General features: G+C 52.1%; 1 protein-coding gene across 1 annotated transcript in view; it reads right to left on the bottom strand.

Annotated features, from left to right (window-relative positions):
* Positions 1–7271: 7271 nt before the first annotated feature.
* Positions 7272–24855, bottom strand: part of Tnni1 (troponin I1, slow skeletal type) — a 112507-nt gene continuing 94923 nt past the window's right edge. Inside the window, exons 2-7 of the mRNA XM_077802996.1 lie at positions 12776–12819; positions 12104–12235; positions 10829–10918; positions 9552–9728; positions 8591–8700; positions 7272–7633 (exon numbers count right to left, since the gene is read on the bottom strand). Of these exons, the coding sequence (XP_077659122.1) occupies positions 8593–8700; positions 9552–9728; positions 10829–10918; positions 12104–12235; positions 12776–12784 (516 nt within the window). The 5' untranslated portion in view covers positions 12785–12819 and the 3' untranslated portion in view covers positions 7272–7633; positions 8591–8592. The remainder of the gene's footprint in view (positions 7634–8590; positions 8701–9551; positions 9729–10828; positions 10919–12103; positions 12236–12775; positions 12820–24855) is intronic.

The raw sequence follows: 24855 nt of genomic DNA, 5'->3' as shown, positions 1-24855 counted from the left end.
ATCCTGCCAGAGATACTTAACAAAGCTAGAGTACAGTCCAGTTTCTAAAAGCCCAAAATCCAATATTATCTCTATGTGAATATAAAAACCTAAAACATGGAAGTTTTAGGTATGAAGTTGGTTTCTGGATTTTTTTTCCTTTTGTTATTTATTTCATTTTGGTATGCAGATAACCCAACAAGCAATTATACACATGTAATTGCCCAAAAAATTCCTTGAGGGAGGCACTGTGTATATACCCAGGCACTTCCTGTGTGCCAGGTACAATACGTTGTGCAGGGTTAGTATATTAGTTTCCAAGGACTGCTGTAACGAAAGGGGTAGCTTTAAACAACGCTTATTCTCTCATACTTCTAAAGCCTGGACATCTGAGATCATGGTGCTGGCAAAGCCATGCTCTCCCCAAAGCCCTAGGGAGAATCCTTTGTTTCTTAAAGCTTCTGGTGTTTGCTGGCAATTCTTGGGAGTTCCTCGGTATGCAGCTGCATGACTCCAGTTTTCACCTCCGTTGTCACATGGCATTCTCTGTGAGTCTTTGTGTCTGTGTCCAAGTTTCCTTCTTCTTATAAGATTAGGACCAACCCTAATCCAGTCTGACCTCATTTTAACTTGATTATTCCTGCAAATATTCAATTCCAAATAAGTCACATTCACAAGTAGCAGGAGTTATGGTTCAGGGACAGATAATGAGGACTTGGCTCCTGATCTCAAGACATGCCCCATTCTAGAGGCAAACACACACACACACACACACACACTTTGGGGGAGGTGTATTTTTATAGCCCACAAAAGAAATGAAGGGGGCTTGAGTAAGGGCAGTTAGGAGGAGGGAGGGAGAAGATGTTGGCAAGAGTTTTGAAAGACTGAATTGTCAGGACTGAATCCATTGACCATGACTGGTGGCTCCCTTCCTGGTTTGAGGGACTGGGTGAATACAGATGCCACCAATGAGACAGGGTTTGGGGAAAGGACTTAGGGAGGAGGGTGACTACAGCTCATAGACCACCAAGAGTTTCTCAACCTTAGTATCACTGGCATTTCAGCCTGATAATTCTGTGTTGTGGGGAGTACATGGGAAGATGGCCAGCAGCATGACTGGCCTCTATCCATTTGGATTTAAGGTCCCTGAAGATGCCAGGTGGAGCTGTCCAATAGAGGACTGGGCATTGATGTGGAAGCTCAAGAGACAGTTTTACCTTGTGTTTTCTAGAGCACTCAGGGGAAATGTCAGTAGGAAGGAGGAGGCAGTGATTCTTTGGGGGCAGGGAGGTCAGTATCTGCACCCATGTGTAGGCTCCCTGAACCTCTTGTGTGTCAGAGAGAGGAAAAGAGTGTCTTATTTGCCCAGTACTCCCTCGACACTGTGCCTGGCATGGTAGGCAATCAATAAAGGTTTGGAGAATTGCACTAACTCAATTGGGGAATAACAGGAAAACCAGGTAGCCTGATAACCTCTGCCAAGGGTGACATTGAGAGACTGAGTCAGGGAGAAACTGAGGTCAGGGTGGTCTAAGAATCCAAGACCATTGGTCCCCTGGGTCTGGAAAACCAGATATGGAGCCTCAGCAATTCTCAGGGTAACCATTGGAGTATAAGTGACCGTGTCAATCTTGTCCACCAGCAGTTGCTCATGAATATTCAAGGATGAGTCTACCATTGGTAGTGAAGAAACCTGAAAGCATCTAAATGTCCATGAGCAAGAAAATAAATGAGGAAATAATGGTGTTTTCATCATTTCATGGCAGTGAAAATGAATGAACTGTAGTTATCAACAAGAATGAATTTGACTTTATTTTTAAAGGGGGAAAGCAAAAGGCATGCATTTATGTAAGATTTATAAAAAGATGAAAAACTAGGCAATTCACTGATTGGAGATTCATAAACATATAGAAATGTTATAAAGAAAATCAGATAACCATATAGCAGCTCCCCTGACCCTCAGACCCTCAGATGATACAGTCTAAGCCCCCCAGGGAATGCCTAAAACCACAGATAGCACCAAACCCTATGTACACTATGTGTGTGTGTATGTACAGACATCTATATATACCTATGATAAAGTTTAATTTATAAAGCACAATAAAGAGATCAGCAGTAATTGATAATAAAGGAACTGGTGGTATAGCTCAGTGGTAGAAACAAGTGCTTAGAACATGTTCAAGATCCTGGGTTCAATCCCCCAGGGCTAAAAAACAAAACAAAACCACTAACTATAAAATAGAATGATTACGACAATGCACTGTGATAAAAAGTGTCAGCATCACTCCTCTCCTGGGGCCATTATTAAGTAAAACAAGGGCTACATGAACTCAAGCGCTATGATGTGGCACAATGGATCCTATCACAGCAATGGCCGAGTGTGTGACGGGCAGGAAGCTTACACAGAATGGACATGCTGGACAGCAGGATGGTTCACGTCCAGGGCAGGATTTAGAGCAAGACTTCATCACACCACTTAGAAGAGTGCACAATTTAAAGTTTATGAGTTGTCCATTTCTGGGACTTTCCATTTAACATTTTTGGACCCATGTTGACATAGGTAGTTGGAACCACAGAAAGCAAAACCATGGATCAGGAGGGTTCCTCTAGACATGAAATCGAGGCCCACATTTACCTTCATAGACAGGCAGGCATCAAGACTGGGGAGGGGCACACAGGGCTTTAAAAGCATTTGCAATATCCTAGTTCTCAAAGTGGGCGGTTGCTATCTGGGTGTTCATCTTATAATTCTTTAAATAACTTCGAATGTTTAAAACGTAAGCACGTGTCACTCACTTCCTCCAGGGAGAGTCCACCAATTCCGCGCTTAGCACAGCTGGGTATTCCCGGGTCAGGGGCCAGAGCTTTTCACCATTTCTCAGCCAGGACTGGGGGAGGGATCACTTCATTTCCCCCTCCCCTGAGGTTCTGAGGGGGGCCCCAGAACTTCCAAGTTCAGGCTTGGAATCCCCCCAAATGTAAGATTCATAGGGCAACTTCTTTTCCAGAAGGCTAGAGTGGAAATCTGGGGGATCCCCAGCCCTGGACAGCTGACTTGGAGGTCATGGCTTGACATTTCAGTTCTGTTTCCAGTCTACCACCCCCTGCCACCAGCAGCTGCCATGCCTGTGGGACTCTTGAGGGAAGAGGAGAAGAAAAAATGTGGCATGAGACCCACACCCTGCAAAGATCCAGGACAAGTGTCCCTGGGTTTTAGTGTTTACAACCTATAATATCATTTTGCTTTGTAAATAAATGAGGAAACAAGTCACCACCTCCTATCCTCTCACTCCATAAGTCTATTTTAATTTAAATAATAAAATGGAAGCATGCATGCTTTAGAACAAAGCTGGGCCCTTTGCACAGAAAAATTTAGCTTTATGAAAACCTCATGGCATCTGTGCCCCTCCTTTGCTCATTGTAGGGCAGAGCAACTGAGACTTGGACCACAAAGAGCCAGATAGGAGGAAGGCTTCCAGGAAGCACTAGTGTCAAGCCACACAGGTGTCTGTCCCCTGACACACCAGCTAGCCAGCTCCTTACACGTGCCCACACACACCAGCTCACCCCGTCACTAAGCACGTACAGATAATCACATTCTCCTTGCCAGAGGCTCCAGGTTGGAACGCCTGCCAGGGCACCCAGGGGAGGCCATTCCTCTCCTGAATCCCAAAGCCTCAGCAGAGGACCAGGCTCCCCAGCCTGGGCCGGCCAGTAAGCATGAGCACTTGTTGTCACTGGAGCCAGACAGAGTGCTGAGTGGGACCAGAGTTGGGGAGCCTGCTCAGGTCCCCAGGCCTTGGTCTCTGCCTGGGAGTCCAAAGCTTGCCCACATCCAGTTTTCTGGGATGGACTGGGAGTAGACTGGGAGTTCTAGGGACCCCGGTCCTAGCCCTGGTTAGATCTATTGACCTTGAGCGAGTCACTTTCCCTCTCCAGGCTCCAGATAACTGCAGGCTTTGTGCCAGTGCCACAGGGATATAAAGACCCACCCTGCTTAGCCTTGGCCTTGGGAGATCCATAGGCCAGCTTACGAGTGTGTTCTGGAAGGAGAGACTCTGCCTACCCACAATGCTGGCAAGCTCTGGGGAACTTTGAGCAAAGAGAGAGTCCTATGGGGTCAAGAGAGGAAGCTGCCATCTGCACTGGTCCCAGCAACCTGTCCCAGGCTTCAGCAGCTTGGTCACCCACCTGGAACGAAACGGCCCCCCTGGCTGCCCAGCCCAGAGCCTAGTGGGGAGTGTGACTCACTTCGTGGGGGGCCATTGTGGCTAATGTTTAACCTGCCTCCCTCCTTCAACAGGGCACTTTAGCCCCAGCAACCCGGAGCACCCGGGCCCTACCCTGAGCGCCCCTGCCATTAAGTGGGCTCCAGACCCACAGCTGGGCTCAGACTCTGGGTTCCATGGGGGTGAAGCACTCTAGAGGAAGGGGATCAGCCCTGGCCTCCTGACACTCCAGGACAGGTGGGGCCACAGCAGGTGGCATCTTGCCCTGGTCATTCCTACAAGGAGGGAGGAGCACCAGGCCCATCTCCAGCTGTGGGTAGAGGGGTGTCCACCCAGCTGTCTTTTGTCAGTTCTTAAGAGACATCTACCAAGGCCTCCACTCCCAGATGTGCCCTGCTGTTGGGGGAGAACTCACCTTTGCCCACCTGGGTGTCCCTTCATCTCACTTGAATATTTCCTCCTGGGTGGGGATGTGGGAACTCCCCCAGTACGTATGCAGGGCCCCTGTCCCCAGCTGTGTCCCTCCTGGACAGTAGCTATTTTGGCTCTGTTGGGACCTGGGTTCCAATCTGCAGTCTGCAATCATTAAACCCTATGACTTAGAGGAAGATTTGTAAACCCTCCAAGACTCCATTTTTTTCTCGTGGAAATGTGAGATAATGATACCCACTTCTTAGGCTTCATGAGAATATAATGTTACAATTCCAATAAGGCATTCAGCATAGTATCTTCATTCTTATTTGAAATAGTATTATTAATTAAAGTAGGGAATAAGAGTATAGACACCAACAGACTTCTTGGCTTAAATCCCAGCCCCACTTCTTGCTGTGTGACCACAGGAGTCATTAGCCTCCCTGTGCCTCAGTGTCTCCCTCTATAGAAAGGGCACAGTAAAAGTGTTTGCACCTGGGGATTTTGTGAAGGATCCTGACGGCAGTGCCTGGTTGTAGTAATGTGCTGTGTGAGCTGCCAGTCAGCAGGAGGCCCCGCCCTCTGCCCTGCTCCCCTGTGGCCAGGCAGCCACGTGAGGGTTCTCCCTGCAGAGAGGACCTGGATGGGGATCAGGGCTCTCCAGTGACCATGCCTCCACACTAGGCCCTGTTCATGCTTATAGCTATGGAGCCCTGCACAGAGGCCTCCCCGGGGAGCTGTGGCAGACTCCCTCCCTTCCCAGGTCTGCTCAGGCTCTCCATCTTCTCTTGCAAAAAGCAAGTGTTGATGCCCACCTTTGTGCTTATCTACCCTCAAGGAGATGGAAAGGTCTAGTCCCATCTGGAAGCAGAAGGAAGGACCTAATGACTTTCAAGAGTCCTCTAGGTTGGCCCTCAGTCCCTTTCCCAAAAGGCCATAGGCTTGGTATTAGGGGCCCTACGCCCCCTTCCCAGGGTCCTCTGCTCCCCAGTATTTTCTTTTTTTTCTTTTTTCTTTCTTTCTTCTTTTTCTTTGTGGTACTGGGGATTGAACCCAGGGATCCCCCAACACTGAGCTACATCCCCAGCCCTTTTTATTTTTTATTTTGAGGCAGGATCTCCTTAAGTTGCCCAGGCTGGTCTCTAACCTACGATCCTCCTGCCTCAGCCCCAGGTCTCTGGGATTGCAGAAATGTGCCACCACACCTGGCCCCGTGTTTGCTTTGAGTCAGGCCCTGGGCAGTTCTTCTTCCTCCACAGGTCAGGGTGGAGACCCCAATCAGCTGGGGCCCCAGGTTAATAGTCAGCTGGAAGACTGAGATTCTGCTCTAGATTGGGGGGTCAGGCTCTACGGAAGGGCTGGGAAGAGACAAAGCACAGAGACATGCTTTGGAGGGAGGCCAGCTGAGAGCAGCCCCGTGAGGCAGGGAAGGGTGGGTTTCTGTGGCTGCCCAGGCACGAATCCTAATCCCATGCTCTGTGCTGCAGACCAGCCCCGTCAGGTTCTTCAGAGGCTGTGTGTGACTGGGTGTGTCTGTGCCTAAGGGCTGTGTGTGTGGTGGAAGGTGTGTTCCCTGCACACATCTGCCTTTCTGCCCGCTGACCTGTTTGTTTCAAGAGCCCCCCACGCAGTGCTGTCTCCCCTTTTCATCCCAAGTTGTTGGTCCCCATTGTGGCTCCCTTGGAGGGGGAGGGCAGGCTCAGCAGGCCGGGATGCCAGAGAGGGGCCCAGGGTGGCTGGCCCTGCACTTTGCACCAGCCTCTAGCATTTATGGCAGTTGATATGCTGGAATCAGAGAGTACAACAGGGCATCAGCAGGGGCAGGTGAAAGGAGGGCCATCCACACAACTCAGCTTCTTCTAGGGCCAGTGCTGGGGCAGTCCAAATGACAAAGGGCCCCAGGTCTGGGACCAGCCATTCCGTGTAGGCTTAGCCAGGCATCACCATGACACAGCCCTGAAAAGTCAAGCTGCACTCTAGCCCAGAACTTTGGTCTCGGCTCCTTAGGAGCCACTTTCCTCAGTATTTGGGGATGAGGGGGCTGCCCCAGTCCCCACACCCCTCAGAGGCTTTGCATCCAGATGTTAGAAGAAAAAACCTGATTCAGAGGTCAGACCACCAGCTGCCTCCACCTTGGTGAAAGAATCAGTCCTGAGGGGGTATGATGGGTGCAGGAGTGTGAGGGGAGAGTGGAGAGAGCAATGGCAGGAAGGACAAGGAGTGTCCCAGGGAGAGCAGGGAAGCAGCCACCTAGTGGCTGATCTTGGAACTGCAAGGCATTCTGCTAGCAGGACTAGAGGGCAAATCTGGCACCACAGTGACCCACCCAGGTTTGCAGACGGGGTGGGGATGTGAAATCAGGCAGGGCAGGAAACTGAATGGATATGCCCTTCTTGGTGACTGGAGTCTCAGGTAGGGCCAAGTCTGTTCTCAGAGGTCAGGGTTTTGGTGAGTGGAGCATGCTAGATAGAGAGTGTAATGTCAGCAGGACTAGGCAGAAGGCGACCCAGGATGACCTTAACAGGCAGGCACCAATTTTGATTCTGAGCTCCTGACTGTGGATGGTCCCTGAAGCCCAGTTCATCCCTCTATTCACAAACTCCACATCTTCCCTTTCTTCTGAGCCCCTGATAGTGGTCAGAGCTACAGAAATGACCAGGAAACTGGATTTTTAATGGAGAAGCCATGATGCCCGTGGACACTACATGTCACAGCAGCAGTGGAGGGGAGCTGCACAGGGATGCAGGAAGGTGCTCTCCCTGCCGTCCTCAGCTCGCTGCACCACAGGCTGGCCTCACTGCGGGGAGGTCTTCAGCAGGCTTTCTCTTTCCTCAATCTCCTCTCGTACTGTGCGTGTTGCTTCCTGGTTCCGGGGAGAGCATGCAGGCTGGAGGGAACAGCGTGCAGGAGGGGTCAAGTGAGATGCTCCAGACAGAGGTGGGGCAGAGACAGGTGAGTGTGCTTGAAGGAAGGAGCCTGAAGCAGGAGCACAGAGTGCAGCATAGCAAGCCCGCCTGTGGGGACAGAGACAGAAGCCATTAGTTACAGTGACATGTGCTCTTTAAGAATCCCTGATTTACAGGCAGCACAGGCAACCCCCAGGCTTCTCTCTAGTGCATCCTGGACTGAATCACCATCCTTAGTGTCTCCTGTGAAACCTCAGCTTCTCAGCCCAGGACCCAAATCCTTTCTCTCTTTCTAGGCTGCTCCCTGGATCTTGTCTGGTCTTGCCATCCTCCTCTGTGACTCGCTAATTCACACCTCTCTACTTTTGTTGCATCCCCAGATCTTCCAACATGCCCGTCCCCTTCATTCACACACTCGCCTGTTATTCATCAGAGGACTCCTCTGTCCAGAGGGTCTGCCATGCGCCATCTGCAGCCGCCTGCCCTACTGCGCATGCGCTCAGCTATCCTGCCCGGGGCTTCATGTGGCCTAAAGTGACTGTTTTGCCCAGGTTCTCCAGCTCTTTGTAGAATGGGAGGTCTTAACTTTTCCAAATGGCACCTCCCTTAGAGCAGGGACTGAGTACTGGGTACTTTACAGGGTACACGGGGTAGGGGCATCCTCAGGAGGCATTTATGAGACCTTAGAGTCTCAGAAAGTCGGAGCTGGGGGAGGGCCTCTAGGATCATCTAACCCAGTGATCTCAGATTCTTGTGAGCCTCAGAATCATGCAGACGGCAGACCCAGCCCCACTCTCTCCAGTCCAGTGGGTCTGGGGTGGGGCCAATCAGTTGTGATATGGATGATGCTGAGCCCAAGGCCACTGAGTTGACACAACCCCCAGTTGTATACAGCGGGGAACAAAAAGGCTCAAAGCAGAAGCAGGCCTGAGCGGCAAGGGCTGAGCCTCACGGTGCTCTTCTTCCTGCACATACTCCACTCCACCTCCCAGCCCCCAACCTGGAGTCTCCTGCTCCCCTGAGACTCCGAGAGTCCAGAGAAGAAGGGAGCCCGTCTCTAGCTACCTCTACTGGGAGGTTGGAGACTTGGCAGCATCAAACATCTTCTTCCGGCCTTCCATGCCAGACATGGCCTCCACGTTCTTCCTCCAGTCACCCACCTCCACAGGCCGTTCCTGTGGGCAGACCACACACACACACATCACGCTACAGGGGCAGCCAGAGCCACCCGAACTCGAGAGAAACTGGACAGCAGAAAATCAGCTTCCTCCAAATGACAGGAGATCCAAACACCTCTGCCCAGTGGACAAGGTGCAAAGATTCAGCCAGACGTGGGGACGTGGGTCAAGCCGAAGTGCCACAAGAAGGAGGTTGTGTGGGTGGGGCATTCGGGTGATGGTGTGACAGAGTGACAGGGCTGGTTTCCACCCTAATGCACCACAGGCCAACCTCAGCTCTGACCCCTACACCACCCTCTGCCTGTTGCCCTCCAGCTAAGGCCACATCCTCCAAGAAGCCTGCTCTGATGAACTCAACTCATTTTCCATTCCAACGGCATACTCCCCGGCCCATCTCTCCTCTGTATGAAGCTTCTAGGGCCAGAGACTGTGGTCCTTACAGGACTCATTGGTTCTGGGTACATGCACTGTGAGATCAGCCAACTCTGAGTGATTTGTTGCTGAGTGGCTGAACCCAGTTCTCTAATTCTTATGCTCATGTGTCCCTATAGCCATGATGCTGTCTCCATTGCCTGGGGTGACAGGGGCAGTGGTCTCCCCACCACAAGTGTCCCCACATTGTCTTTATTCCCAGGGCAATTCGTTCCTCGACCTGCTTTTCTTTGTGTCCCAGTCCCCTCCTCCCACTGGAAGCAGCCTGAGAGGTGGAAGTCAGTCCTCTTTCTTTGGTTAATGGTCTCCTAGTGTGTTCTAGAATGTTCTGACTGGCTTCCCACAGGAGCTCCTGGCCCAAAAGATGAAGGCTAGTAGGGCAGGAGGTGGACAGTGCTGAGGAGAGGGGCCCTCACCTTCTCTGTGTCTTCCTTCTTCACAGACTTGAGGTTGGCCCGCAAGTCCATGGACACCTTGTGCTTCGAGCCCAGCAGAGCCCGGAGCATAGCATCGGCGGAGACGCGGACCCGTCGCAGAGGCGGGCGCTTGAACTTTCCACGGAGGTCCAGCACCTTCAACTTCAAGTCCTTAATCTGCAGGTGAGCAGGGGCCAGGCTTACCGGAGGGGTAGCTGGCCAGGGGTTCCCTTCCAAAGGACCCCAGACTGCTAGGGTTCCAGCTAGAGCCACAGCCCAAATCCCCCAGGCTCCAGGCCAGACCCTCTGGACACTCAGACCACCCATCCCTTCGCAGATCACCAACATGCACGTGGATACATGGACCAACAGTTGCAGAGACCCCGGCCACCCTGTCCCTGTAGCCTTGGGCAGTCTGCCAAGCCAGAGCTCCTGGTGTGGAAGCCCTGTCTGGAGTATGGAGCAGCGTCCTCCTGTTCCTGAAGCCCCCTAACTGCTAACGGGTCCCCTCATGGCAGCCCGGCCCCTTGGTCCAGCAGGTAGAACTTCCCTGCCAGTCCTACACCCCGGGAGGAATTCCCAGGGTGTGGTCTCTGGAGGGAACTCTTGGGAGCAGATTATCGCTCTGGTGGGCAGAAGTGGGAAGAAGGATGCAGTCTGAGCTCCCACACTCCCTGCCCCGCTGCTGGGGCCAATGTGAAAAAGCAGCCCACCTGCCACAGGAGTCCTGTCCCCCCCACACACACACTCTTTCCACTCCCTGGAGCAGGTCTGGATGGTCCCAGACTCTGTGAGGGAGGAGCACTGAGCACCAGAGTGGGAGTCAGAACCCAGCATAGGTTCCAGGTCCACCACTGTGTGACCAGGACCCAGTTCTCAGCCTCTCTGAACCTCAGTGTCTTCCTCTGTAAGGTGTAAATAATAGCCCCCACTTTACCCCCAGGCACATAGGGAGGATCAAAGGACCTAAAGTACATGAAAGCCCTTCACAGAGGTAAGATGTCATTAGAGGCAACTGATTACTGTGTGGGTGAGTAAAGGGGCGGCTTCTGAAAAGCCCATCTGCAGGTGGGAGGAAGTGGGTGTCTTCTGTGTGATTATCCTCCCTGCCCATCTCCAGCTCTCCAAGGCTAGGAGGGGGTCCCAAAGCTTGCTGCTGAGTGGCCACCTCCCTGGCCCCGCAGGAGGAAGGGGACCACACGGCTGCCCACCCCTCCTCAGCTAGACAGCTCCCTTCTCCCCACCCCAGCCACACCCTCCCCGTCCCTGGGACTCACCTCCCTGGTGTTGTGGAGGCACTTGGCCTCGATGTCATATCGCTCCTCATCCACCACCTCCACCTTGGCGTGCAGCTCCCGGCACAGGTCCTGAGGGAGGCCGATTGACGGGGCAGGCATGAGGAGGGACAGTCTCCAGCCTCCCTCTTCGGCTTCCCTGCCCAGCACCCTTGGCCTCTCCCCAGCCCCTTTGCAAGGCCTGGGATCTCCTTTGCTCTGAGGCTAACTCTAAGCACAACAACTCAATGTGTAAACCCTTTGATCCTTTCTGTGTGTACTTGTTTTCTTTTCAAATAGTTTCCTTGCGATAAGAGTAATCTGTTAATTGTAGAAATTCTGAAAACTAGGTGTGAAACAAAAATAATAAAATGAAAATAACCAGTGATTGCCACGACCTGGAGATAATCATTTGTAACCTGCTGGTGTATTTCCTTCCAGTGTCTGTTCTCTGCCATCACTGGCATTTAAACCATTACCAATGTTTTGGAAACATTAAAAGGTGGGCGTATTGATGCATGGGATTCCAGCTACTTGAGAGGCTGAGGAAGGAGGATCACAAGTTTGAGGCTAGCCTCAGCAACTTATTGTCTCAAAATAAAAAGGGCTGGGGATAGAGCTCAGTGGTAGAGCACTTGCCTAATATGCACAAGAATCTGGATTCAATTCCCAGTATCGAAAGAAAGAAGGAATTGAACCTTTGAAAACAAAAATTTAGAGACCTTTTGCTAGGGGAAGGAAGGACAAGTCTTTGGAAAAATGACCTTCTCAAGTCCTGCCCGCCTCCCTGCTCCAGGCCATTCTACTGGCTGATGTGAAGGCAGGACTCAGCCCTGGCCCCAGCAAGCCTCTTCTCCCTTTGGGGCTCACTTCCCCCTCCTCTAAGATGGGATCTGGCCAGATATGATGGTGCACACCTGTAATCCCTGCAGGTCAGAAGGCTGAGGCAGGAGGATCGTGAGTTCAAAGCCAGCCTCAGCAATTTAGCAAGTCCCTAAGCAACTTAGCCAGACTTTGTCTCTAAATAAAACAAAAAGGGCTGGGGATGTAGCTCAGTGTTAAGCGCCCCTGGATTCAATCCCTGGTAAAATAAATAAATAAAATTTTTAATGAAATCGAACATGGCCACTCCCTGGGCAGTGGGAAGATTAAATAAGACCACATAAGGACAGAGTGCCTTGCAAGGTACAGAGCTGTGAGCCCTTGTTAGTTCAGGCTCCTCCCACCATATCCCACCTGTGTGGGGCACCCACCTCAGCTTCAGCCGGCCTGACTCACCTGCAGGGCGCTGAGGGACAGGCCTCGGGTCTGCAGCGTGGGGATGCGCTCGGCCAGGTAACGCACCTTCTCAGCCTCTCGCTCCTCGTGCTCCTGCTCCCAGCATTCCTTGGCCTTGGCCAGCATCAGGCTCTGGACAGGACAAATCCTGTGAGTCTAGGGCCAGGCCCTTGTATTTCCCACTGAGCATCAGGGAGTGAGAGGAAGTTGGCCCTGGGCTGGGTCATCTCTGAGAACATAGTTCAGTGTGGCTGTGTGTGCGGTGGCTAGCAGCAGGCCACATCTAGGACACACTGAGCAACCACACCTGGCATCCGTGCCCCAGAGCTTGCTTTGCCATCAGTCTTCTTATCACTTTTTGCCTGTTCTGGCCCACAGAGCTCCAAAGATACAAACACCAAAATAAAGCAAGTCTCTTTGCCTCCCCCACTGAGGCTGGTCCTGGCCTCCTCTCAGGACCCAGGTGGGCACCAGATCTGTAGTTCTAGGTTCCCACCTGCTGACCACCTGAGCCTGGCACTGGCTCCAGCCGTGGACAGGTTTCCTTTGCCTCTCATCATCTTGCTCTGGCCTCCTTCCTTTCCCCCTCTCTGGGCCCTCCACATGACTTCAGAGTCTGCACTAGGCTCTCTGCCCCCCTCTGGGCATCCCCCAGGCCACACCCAGCCTCACCTTCAGCATGAGCTTGCGGGAAGCAGTGATCTTGGATTTTCTCTGAAAATGAGAAAGGGGAGAGACAGGTGGTAAGGTGGAGGCTGCAAAACTGGACTTCTGTCCAGGCCAGGGCAAGTGCCAGTTGATGTGCATCATCATTACCCAGAATTCTCTGCTCACATTAGGTCCCTTAAAAGTTTTGGGACTTTGGGGCTTAACACTTTGTGGGTTGGGGCTGTAGCTCAGTGGCAAAGCGCTTGCCTTGCACGTGGGAGGCACTGGGTTCTATCCTCAGCACCACAAAAAAAAATACACAAATAAAATAAATGCATGCTGTCCATCTACAACTACAAATAATTTTTTTAAGTTCATATTTGTAACTTAACTCCTCAAATTCAGAGAATGTCACCATCAACTACCTTGATCTAGGGACTGAGGCCCCACTTCCCATCCTGGTTCTGCCTTTGATGGAATGTCATAGGAGACTGTGTAGGGCGCCTTCTCATCCATAAATGAGGATGCTGAGATCCACCTTACCTAGGTTCACAGTTATTACCCAACAAAATGAGAATACAGATGTGCAAATCCTTTGAAAAACTTAAAAGTTGCCCATTTTAACAACCTGGGTAGTAATACAGCAATATCTCAATATCCATCATGCCAGAGATACAAGCTGTATTGCACAAAAAAATGAAGCCTATGTATGTGGACATTTAAATTTTTAATTTTATTTATTTTATTTAATACTGAGAATTGCCCAGGGGCATTTTGCCACTGGACTACATCTCCAGCCCTTTTTCTATGTTTTATTTTGAGACAGAGTCTCGCTCATTTGCTGAGGGCCTTGCTACGCTCCCTGAAGCTGGCCTCCAACTTACCATCCTCCTGCCTCAAATTCCCAAATTGCTGGAATTACAGGTGTGCACCATCATGCCCGGATAGATTTTTTTTTAAATATTAACACTACCATACAAATGTTTCTAAGACATAAATACACAGTTTTCTCTTCTTATCAAAAAATATTAGACATATTCTTGCCGACTAAATATATTCTACTAGAGCTTGATAAATCCCAGCTCTGTGGCCGTGGTCCCTTGGGGGTGGTGAAGGTGAGAGGGCTGCCCCGCCCTAGTTAAAGGGACTGTGCAGGCCCCTCAGGAGGGCCACTGTGGGCATGCCACCTTCTTCTAACACTGTGCGCTGGGGAGGGCAAAGCTCTGGCTCCTTATAATAGTTCAGGAAGAGAAGTGGTCAGGCTCTTAGTTCTGGGGTGAAATGAGTGAGCTTCAGCACATGGAATGTGCAACTTCCGCTCAGACTATTCAGAGTGGTTTCTCTTTGTCTCTCCAAAAGCCTAATTTTTGCTACACTTCAGATAGGTGACTTTGAGAAGCATGGCCATCACTTTAACCATTACTGCCTGTGGTTCACACACTGTGATGGACCCATGGCAAATGCTCCACCGCCATCTTGTTTCTCCACCACTTGGTGAGCTTATGGACACATCGTGTGACCATCAATCACTGGCACTAACTTTAATAGGAACCTGAGCAAAACTTGAAAATTCAAATGATTATTGAAACATAACGGATTCGATTCTCATTGAGAACCTCTGTGCCAAGTGTCCCTTCCATCAGGGCTGCTGATTCCTACCCCTGCTGTCACTGAATCCACAGCCCTGTCCCTGAAGTCCCATCTCAGGGCTGTATATAGGCTGTGTCCCCAGCAGCCTAAATAAATCTGGATTGTAGAAAATGTTCAGAATCAGGGTGACCAAAGACCTAAGAAGGAATCCAAAGACACACCTTTGTTCCTTTCTCAGTGTTTGGCCACTGGGAAAGGGTGAAATGACCCTTACCTTTCAAACGTGGCTTTGCAGAGAATAAGCTCTGCAAGAGACAGTGTGGACCCCCTCCCCAGGGACAGACAAGCTTTCAAAGAGGGTAAGAGAGAACTTGCACTCAGAGAGGGTACAAAGTCACACCCAGGCCTGCTGCATGCTATCCCAGCTGCAGGGTACACGCCAGTGTATATATCCTGGATCACAGGACGCCCCACATCCAGAATCTTCATCCCAGGTTTTTATTCTCCTGGGAATTTCCTCAGCCACTGGGCACCCCTCACCCCCACCTCAGCCTTGACCCAAGCTCTCTCCTCCCCTCCGATGCCACTGCCCCTTCACCAGTCTGAAGAATTCACCAGCAGAGAGACACTTACCTCACTTCAGGCATCCATCACAGGAAGGATGGGGGAAGAGCAGAAAACAGAGAACATGAACAAAGTATTTTATATTTGCAGCAGCAGAACATGCAGAACAGTTGGGGCAAGAGAGGGCAGGTGACAACAGCGCACCGGGAAGAAATCAGGCCTCAGGTAGGAGGACTAGGTTGAGGGTTCCAGCAAAATAGAATAACACCCATCAGCCTGTGGGCTCCCAGATGTTCTTTCTGGGGGTACTGTTCATTGGAATTTGGGGAGGATTCATGGGAGGTCAGGGAAACCTTGACAGAGTTCCGCCATGATATGAAAAGTGCCATCCTGAGCTCGTGGGTTTTTTTCCAAAGCTTTGTTCAACTGTTGGACCGATGTTAGGTCATGGCCTGGCGCATGCACTTCATTATGTCAGCGCAGACAGGCAATTCTGGAACACAGGCCAAAGGTCTCTCTAGGGGAACTTGGAAATACAAGTTCCATTCCAGGGCTGGGAGGACATTTGGCCACCTGGGAACCCCATGGGGTGCTGACCCAGGCACTCAGGACTGTCCCTGTTTTAGGATCTGGTCTTGGGGGAGGAGCCTGGGGATTGAACAGAGAGTCCTCAGCTTTGGGGCTATAGTCTGTGGCAAGAGACTTGTCACCCTGGAGCCCTGGCTGGGGGAGATGACTTACACTTCCGGCATGGTGACAGCAGGGCAGCACCTAGAGGGCACAGAGAAATCATCAGGGGGGGTGGGAACTTGTAACTCCTGCCCCCACCCTTCCAGCCAGCTGGGTCTTGGGGGTCAGCAGCCCAGCCTGGGAGACTTGGACCCAGAAGAAGTCGGAGTGATTCCAGCCCAGTGGGGATCCCAAGCTACAGCCCCCAGGCCAAATCAGCCCTCCCTGCACACCTTTTTTGCTTTAAAAGTGGTGAAACAAAGAATATATGGACAAAACCCTTACAACGCCTAAAATATTTACCTGTGGCCCTTTCTAGAAAAAAAAAAAACTGCCAACCCCTATGGGGAACATAATCCATAGAAAACAGGTTAGAAAATGAGGTGGGGCTTGCACAAGAAGGCTTGAAAGACAAGCTCTTTTTAGATTTTGCCCTGTGGGCGAGGACTCAGCCAAGGGAGGAGCAGGGTGGTGAATGAAGCAGAGTGGAAAAGGACATGCCGCAGCTGCCACGTGGCACAACTCCAGGGGGCAGCATTCAATAGACAGCGAGGTGTCTGGCAGCCCTAAATAGGGCAGGGGGACCCTGAACCAAGGAGCTTATGCCAGGAGGCAGGGCAAACCCTGTGCTCAACTCTAGTCTGCCCTTACCCTCTCTGGGCCGGTTTTTCTCTCTGCAAAATTCGGGGTTAGGTCAGCTGCTTCCCACTTAATACCTAGCTCTCAAACACGTCATTCAAACCAGATCTGCCTTGGAAGCAAAAGAAATTCAATCCAAAAGACAAAACCTGTTGGACCTTGGAGACTGGTCAGAAGCCCCCTGACCAGGTGGTTCCTGGGGCCCAGGATGAGGGGGGCTCCTTGAGGCTGCACAGTGAGATGTTCAGAGTCAAACCAGATTAGCCATCTTGCCCAGGCTTGGACATAGAAGCCGGAGGAGGTAGAGGAAGGAGTTACGTTGAAGCTCAGAGAAAGGAAGAGGACCACTGGGGCGGGGTCAGGTGTGCAAAATAGGAGAGGAAGCCTGGCCTGGACTGTGAAGTTCAGGGTAGATGGTTCAGTATGTCTGGGGGCAAGCAGGCATGGAGCTCAGGGTCCAGAGTTTGGACTGGCTCAAGAATCTGGTTTGGAGCAGGGGAGAGCACAATCTAAAGGACGCTTGCAAAATGCTACCAATAATTTCATTCCAGAGCCTCTGCCCTGATTCTCTCCTATCCCTTTCTGCCCAAGAAACATCCCCCTGACCTCAATGACCAGGTCTGGGTCAGCTTTTCTGAGTTTCCTACCCTGCCAGGAAGCCTCCTGGGCCTGCCTCTGCCTCTACCTCAGGGGACAGTGAGGCTGGGGTAGAGGGGTGGGGAGGGCAGCCCCAGAGTCTCAGCTGTCTCCCCGGGGCACAAAGGGAGAGGTGAGGAGCCGATCCATACATTCCCGAGATGCCTGGCTGAAATTAGATTTTATAGGCAGCTGCTTACTTTGAGCGCCCCACTCCTCTCAAGAGCTGAGGAAGTCCATAAGGAAACACCAGCTGACAAAGACCCACCCTCTCATTGGTGTGCACTCTGGCAATGCCAGCCTCCAGGGGGCCTGGGGTCTCCGCTGAGTAGGTCATGTGTCTGTCTGCCTGGGATGTGTCTCGCTCTTGGTGGCATTGGGTCACAGTCACCCTCCCTCTCCCCAGAGAGCACACTCTCACCAATGCGGGGCCTACCTGCTGAGGCCAGCCTAGGTCTCCTGCCAAGCCCCAGGGCCTGCCCCCAGCCTGCCCCACTGACAAATGCCAGGCCAAGGGTCCCATGTCAGGCATGAAGCCTTAGTCTGTGCTCTAACACCACCAGACGGGACTGCTTGACAGGCCCTGCAGAAGACAAGCAGGGACCTGATAAGAAGTCAGGATGTAGATAGCAAATTCGAGGCTTGGAAAAATGGGATTCCATCCCTATAAGTGGAAAGCCAGGAGATAATGCTGCAAGAGGAGGGAGGAACTAAAGACCCTCTGGTGCGTGCCTTAGGGTTTGCTATGCCTGTCCCTGAGGCCCGTGGGGTTGAAAGGCCCATCAACTACATTATGATATGAAAGCTGTATGTATAAAAATGAATGTATAAGTGATTGTGTGTGTGTGTGTGTGTGTGTGTGTGCACATGCACGTGGGCATGTGTGCCCGTGCACCTAAGACTGAGAAAGAGACAGAGATCAAGAAAATGAGTAGAGAACAGAACTCACCTCTCTGCACACCAAATAGTTATGGATGCAAATATCTAGTTAGGCTCGTGCTCTGCCCCTCATTCCCAACCCTCACCTTGGACCCCACTCCAAGAACATCCCCTTCCTCTTTGACTGGCTGTTACTAGGCCAGAATCCCAAGCCTGCAGCTGAGTGTTGTCTGCCGTGCACCCACCTCCACCTGAGCTCCCAGCAAGAAAGCCTGCCCTCAAACAGCTTTGGGACAGGGACTCCCAAACCGGAGGCAGGAGCACCCCAGCGACCACCAGCAGCCCCACTCCCGTGCCCAACCAGGGATCAACACTGCAGATATTGCCCTAGTTTCTGTGGTCACAGCCCCACCCACCATCTGCCCCACCCTAAGAGGACCCCCAACAACTCTTCTACTCCTCAGAGCTGGGAGTGGTGAAGAGGGGCTGCCAATCATCTTCACCTGCTGGTGTCCTAAATAGACAGGATGGGCAAATGGAGCGGAGAGTGTTCCTCCAAGACAAAGAACAAAGAAGCAAGATGGTTTCCTTAGTCGGGTTTTGGGGATGGATATGGTTCTGGTTCTTCTTCTAAGCTCCCAGAAAGACTGCAAGCCAGAGCGCCCCTCTACCAGCCATTACTGCTCAACTTCCAAGTGCAGCCTCTCTGAGGCTCCAGAGGACCCTCTTCCCCTAGGCACCCTCTCCCTGCTGTGACCTGCAGGGCCAGACCTGGCGAGAACACAGTCCACCCAGCTCTGCCTTGGGGACCCTGAAGAAGCTGCTGGAAAAGTCTGGCTCTGGCTTCCAGCCTCCAGGGAAAACTTTTGCTTCCCACAAAGACAGTTCCCGAAAGACAGAGGCCATTCTAAGGGACAAAAGGCTGGGAGCCTTTAGGGAATGTTTGACCAACACACCCACTTACACAGGCAGGAAATATCTGCTCCCCTCTCCAAGACCTCGCCTCCTCCTTAGACAAAAGCCCCCGCTTCTCTGCCTCGATGTGACCTGGTCTGCAACTCCAGGCAACAGACACTTACCTTGATCAATCTCCGAAGAATGGGCTGCTCGGAGCCTCACTAGACAGCAGACTGTGGGGGGCAGAGCCCAGGGCAAACTATGAAAGCTGTGGCCTGCGGCAACTGGCCAGTAAAAATAGAACAGACCCGCTGCCCCTCCTGCCGCCCCTCCCCGCCCCTCTCTCCACACCCCCCTCAGCAGGCAGATGCACCCTGCAATGCACACCACAGACACACGGGCTTGAAGATGAGTATGTGCCCAAATCCTGTGCCCACAGAGGCCATCAGCTGAGGAAAACCCACACTGTCCTGGGGGAATGGAAGACAGTGAAGACCCAGGCCAGAGGGGGACTGGGAAGGGGAGTCAAGGAGAGCAAGGGGTGTTGGGAGGCCCCAGGAGCCAACAGGGCTTGGGGCAAAGGAGCCCAGCGGACCCCACCACTCTTATAAGGAAATGTGCAGATCAAGCCCCAGGACACACTGCAAAATCTCAAAGGGCCAAAGACTTGACTTTGGAGACTATTTAGTGGCTCTGGTGCCAGTGGGTAGGAGGCTGCCTGGGGCGTCAGACAGCTCCTGTGAGTGTTCCTGGGGCTGAGCTGAGGGACCATGGCCACAAGGCCACTTTACGCTCAGGGGAGCGAGATCGTCTGTAGCCACTTTGCAACCCTCTCCAGGAGAGTTTCTGGAATCTGGGTTTCCAAAAGGCACCCGGCATCCGATGCCTGAGACTTGGTGACGCTGGCTCACCTCTCCCCTCCACACCTCCAGTCTCCATCTCCAGCCAGAGACCCGGCGACTCCACAAGGCTGTGGCCACAGGGGCTGCACCTGTTCGCTGGGTATTTTTAGACTGTTGATGAACACATAATACCCACCCTATAGTCAGAGAAAGACAATGCCTGCTATGTTAATCCTCTGGCTATTATAGTCGGGCCTGTCATGGGCCAGGATCCCATGCTGGGGCAGGGCAGGCAGGACACTGACCTTGCTCGGGGGCCAGGGAGAGGCCTCACCTTGCAGCAGGAGGTTAGGGAGCTCAGCGAGAGCTCCCCAGCTGGTGAGGGAGAGAGCTGGTGAACAGGGCTGACCTAAGGAGATGTGCCCCCAGTGCCCACAGAGAGGTTTAGGCCCTGCCCTGGGGACACTGACAGTCTGCTCCTTAATGCAAGAGGCTCCAACCCTGTTCTGGTCAAGTCAGCTCTGAGAAGCTCTGTGTTGGAAACTGCCAGGGCCAAAGACAGGGTCTGGGAAGGTATGGGGGTGGAGCATAGTGTCCACATGGAGGGTCTGTAATGAGAAATAGAGACCCACCACAGGGAGCAGCTAGGAATCAGAGGAGGACCTGGGGGCTTAGGGGAGGCATGTACTAAATTCACTGCCTTGGCTTTTTATGTTTATCATTTAAGCAGTAACCTTCTTAGAAGACTTTCATACTCACAGTCTTCCTTGGCATGTGGAGTGGGTACATGGGCCTCCAGAGCCCATGAAAAATGAGTTGTCTGCATCAATTATCCTGCTTTCTGAAAAGGATTGACAGAAGTGCAAAAGAGAATCAAGAGAAACCTGAAAAGTAGGTGACCAGATGTTCATAGCACAATGTGGTGGACGCCATGCAGACAGCAGGGCCTCCTCTCGGCAGGAATCACAAGATTGTGGACTCTGAGAGTCTTGGGGTGTTATTCATCCTCAGACTCTGTTAGGAAGTGGGTCCCTGGATCTCTCATGCTAGGTCCCAATGTCCTGACTCCATTCCTACCATCCCTCCTCCACACCTCGTGGTATCCAGCACCCAGTTTCCACACTCAGGTCAGGTAGGAGAGAAGGAAGAGCTTTGCCCTCAGGTACACACTCTCCAGGGTCTATGTCCTGCTCTCAGCTCAGAGGTGGCCTTCTCCTCAGAGGACTCAGAGGTTGTCCTTGCACATGCCTCAGTCTTTCTTGGCATGTGGAATGGGTACAGGGCCTCCAGAGCCCATCCACAGGCCTGGGGTGACTTTGGCAGGAGACTGCCCCACCCAGCTTAGGGTCCGCAGCTGGACATCTCTGCCCTGCTGCCCCAATCTCTGCCCCTGCCAAATGTGCTTCTGCAGCCTTTCTCCTGCCCTCCTTGGGTACAGAAAAGGTCATCCCTTCTCCATGTACATCTGTCCAGGTAGACTTCCCATTCTACCTGCTCAGCAGGGACAGTTGTCCTGGAGCTATAAGACCATGTCAGATACAGAAGCCAGGACCTCTAGACATGGAGCCAGAAAGAGCACCTATGGCCTGTCAAGGCCCCAGGCAGAGTGTCCTGTAGACTGCTGAATAATGGCCCCCCAAGGATGACCATGTTCTGATGAAGGCAAAGGAATGTTGTGGATTCAATTAAAGTAAATTAAATTGTTGAGATTAAATTAAGGAATTTGAGATGGAAGACCTCTGGATTATCTGGACAGGGCACCATCTAATTAAAAGGGTCTTTATAAGACTGAGGCACCAGGATCAAGTTGGTAGAAAGAGAGATGGTGAAGGAAGCAAAGGTCAAAGAAGAAATTACATAGATACTATGCTGTTGGCCTTCAAGATGGAGGAAGTGACCACAAGCCAAGGAACATGGAGGTGGGTGAGACACATAGGAGCTGGAAAAAGCAAGGAAATGGCTCCTCCCTGGGCCTCAAAAGGGAAGCAAGCCTTATCTTTCAGCCCCATGACACCAATTCTGGACATAGACCCTCCAAAACTATAAAATAATGAACTTGTATGCTTTTGAATTACTGAGTTTGTAGTAATTTGTTATAGCAGCAACAGGAAACTAATACACTCTCCAGAAACTTGCTGGACCCCAGACTTCATGGTTCAGGCTGTGCTTGAGGCTTGCCAAGAAATTGGTGGGCTTGGAAGCCCAGGTGGCATCTCCCCAAGCCAGGGCAACCCAAAGGCAGAGACTCACATTTCCTTGATCAGAACCCAGCCCCGCTAGGAAAGCTCTGATCCTGATCTTGCTGAGAGAATCATAGGATGTCAGAGGAGAAAGACCCTCCAGCCCAATCAGTGTGTCTCTGAGGAAACCTAGGTGAGTGAGGAGAATGGGTCAGGTCTTCTAACCTGCACCCTAGTGCTTCTGACACGCTGCCCCTAAAGTTAACCTAACTCTAATACTAGCACTCTCTCTCTAATCCTACTATAACCCTGTCCCTGACTTTAGCTCCAACAGAGTCCAAGGTGCCTTTGTGCAAATGGGGAAACTGCGCCCCCTCCTGGTCAAGCAGATGAGCAGACAGAGGGCTTCTCCATTAAGGGTGGGCTGCATTTCAGCCCCCTCTTCCTCCATGATCAGTGGTCTCTGGAAATGAACAATGTTCACGGCTGCACCAGGCACCCTAGCCTTGACCTCCTAGAACCTTCACCTTCACTATTCTCTCATTTGGTTTCCTGAGAGGCCACTTGTCTTCTTTTAATCTACTTTGCACACAGTGTGCAAAATGCTAAACCAGGTCTGGCTCTGAGGCCTAGCCCAGCTCTATCTCCAGGCCCTGCTCTGCACTGAGTCATGAGCCCAGCCATAGTTCCTCCCCACTCTACCCTCCACCCCAGCATTCTCCTTAACCTTCACGCAGGCCTTCTAGAATCTAACCTAAATTCAGGTTCACTGCAAAATTGACACAGCTTCAAGGTGTCCTCTGAACCTTGACTTCCTCGTTTATAAACTTGGCTAAGGCCCTGTGGTTGACCCGAGATGAGCCTGGTTTCCACGGGGCTCCCTCTCCCCTCCTGGGGAGGTGTGTGCCACAAACCTGACTCCCTTAGCCTCTTTTTAAAGTCCAGGGAGAGTCTGAGGCAGCCCTGACCAGAAACTGGGCCTCAAGAGGTTGGCCTCTGGCTTCAGTCCCTCAGCGCTTCTGCATCCTCCCGCCCAGCTCAGAGGGAAACCGATGGGACAATTGGAGAAGAAGGTAGGAGAACCAGGGCCTGCCAGGTCTCAGGAGGACGAGGCTCATCCAAGAGAGAGAAAGGGACTCGGGAAGGGTGCTGGTGAAGGGTGGTGGCCTGGACCCCTTCCAGCCTCTGGTCCCACTGGCTTCTAGCTCACCCTCGTCCCTCCCAGATTTTAAAAGGCCATAGGGCAAGGGAAGGAAGTATCTGCCAACAGAGCCGAGTCTTGTGAGGCCATGGGTTGTAAAGTCAGGGCCTGTCACCTCAGTAGCAGACACCTGTCAGCCCAGGCTGCCCTGGCATTTGGGAGGAAGCAGAGAAGCCCAAATTAGCAAGTGACCAGGCCCCGCCATCTTCCCTGCCAGCAGCCCTCCCCCACTGTTCAGGGGCCATGCCTCAGTGATATCCAAGCACAAGCCCCCTGCCTGCCTCCTCCACCCACCGCCATGTCACACTCATCTGTTGATCCAGGGCCTGGTGTCTACAGCGGAGTTCTGAGAGAGGGCGGGGCGGGGGATTGAGGCTAGGGCAGAGAGAACAAAGAAACTGAAAGTCTGTCATCCCTCAGTTTTCTGCCACAAATCAGCCTCACCAAGGAATGTAACCCAGTGAGTCACTGCCCAACCTTGGGAGCAGACACTCTGCTACTCACCGGGGACCCTCTCAAGTGTAACTTAAGCAATTGAACCCTTCTGACACTCCATTTCCTCGTCTGTAAAATGAGGATAATAATAGAGCCTATGTTGGAGGGATGCTGTGAATCTTCTATGAGGTGACATGTGCAAAGGGCTTTGCAAACGTCTGGCATAAAGCAAACACTCCACAGATGTTTGTTCTTAGTGTATTGTCATCGAAACCTCAGAGTCATTCTGAGAAAGGCCCTATTATTAACCCCATTTCACTGATGAGGAAATAAGGGCTCACACTAGTTAGGCAACTCACCCTAGGCCCCACAGCAAGGAAGAGGCAGAGCCAAGAACTGCACCCAGGTCTCTGGTGATAAAATCTGAGCTCTTTCACCAGCCCTAGGTCTAGCACATAGTCAGTGTTCAATACACACTTTAATGTTTATTGTTTCATTTTTCTCATCTGCTACCACAGTGGTTTCCACTGGGAATTTGGAATCTACAAGCCTTGGGCCCCCAAAGCTCCATATAATTTATTCCAACATTAAAACTGCAATCGATGCTTTGAATGACTGATTCTAGATGTACCAAACTGTCAGACGTTTGACCACATAGCAACTTATGGTTATTAGCTACCATTTTTAGCACTGAGACACCAAGAGGAGGAAGCCCTTCCCTGCCCACCGTGAAGACCTGGGTGGGATGGTGATGGGGTGAGTCGAAGCAAAGGGGAGGTCCCCAGAGAGAAGAGGGTGAAGGCGTGCATGAGTCCCAGTTGGTTCCCTGAGGCCTTCAGCTCAACATCTGCACTTCTCTCTCTCTGAATCCTTGCACCTCCCCACACCTTGGACTTCCTCCCACACTCTCTGCCCAAACCTGTTGTTCACTGCTCCCCTGAGCTCCCAGCTCTGCCAGCTCAGAGTGGCCCTCCCAGAATCCTGCTCCGCCCTCTGCCGACTTCCTGCCTTCAGCCCTGCGCGGAGATGGATGGGAGATTGAAGGATGGCCTCATGGCCTGAACCCGGGGCCAGGCTGCACATGGCAGGTCCCTGCCAAGCAGGCAGCCTGTCCAGAAAGCCCAGAAGTGGGTGGGGCTTGGGACTGACCCTGTGGGGCCCGGAAGGGCGGGTGTGGGGAAGAGAAGTGGAAAGTGAGCTGGCGAATCAGGAGTGGACTCCACCCGGGGAAAAAAAGCTGCACATGAGCAGTCAGAGAGCCTGGGAACTGGGACACCAGTGCCACCTCTCCCTACCCACCACCCCCACACAGTGTACCCCAGCATTGGAATTCTAGCTGCCAGGTCTCTCCTGCTCAACTCCCAGTCTGCCCCGCACCCCATCTGGCCCTGTGACTCTTTACCATGTCTAAACCCAGACTCCCTGGGATTCCTGCTTCTGTCCCCTCAATGTGCGAGTTTCCAGGTCAAGGTATTACCCCCACCCTTACCCCAGTATCCCTTCCTCCCAGGC

This window comes from Urocitellus parryii, chromosome 9 (genome assembly GCF_045843805.1).
Source record: "Urocitellus parryii isolate mUroPar1 chromosome 9, mUroPar1.hap1, whole genome shotgun sequence".
Classification (NCBI taxonomy): domain Eukaryota; kingdom Metazoa; phylum Chordata; class Mammalia; order Rodentia; family Sciuridae; genus Urocitellus; species Urocitellus parryii.
Note: the sequence above shows the minus strand (reverse complement) of the source record. Positions and strands in the feature narration are given on the sequence as shown.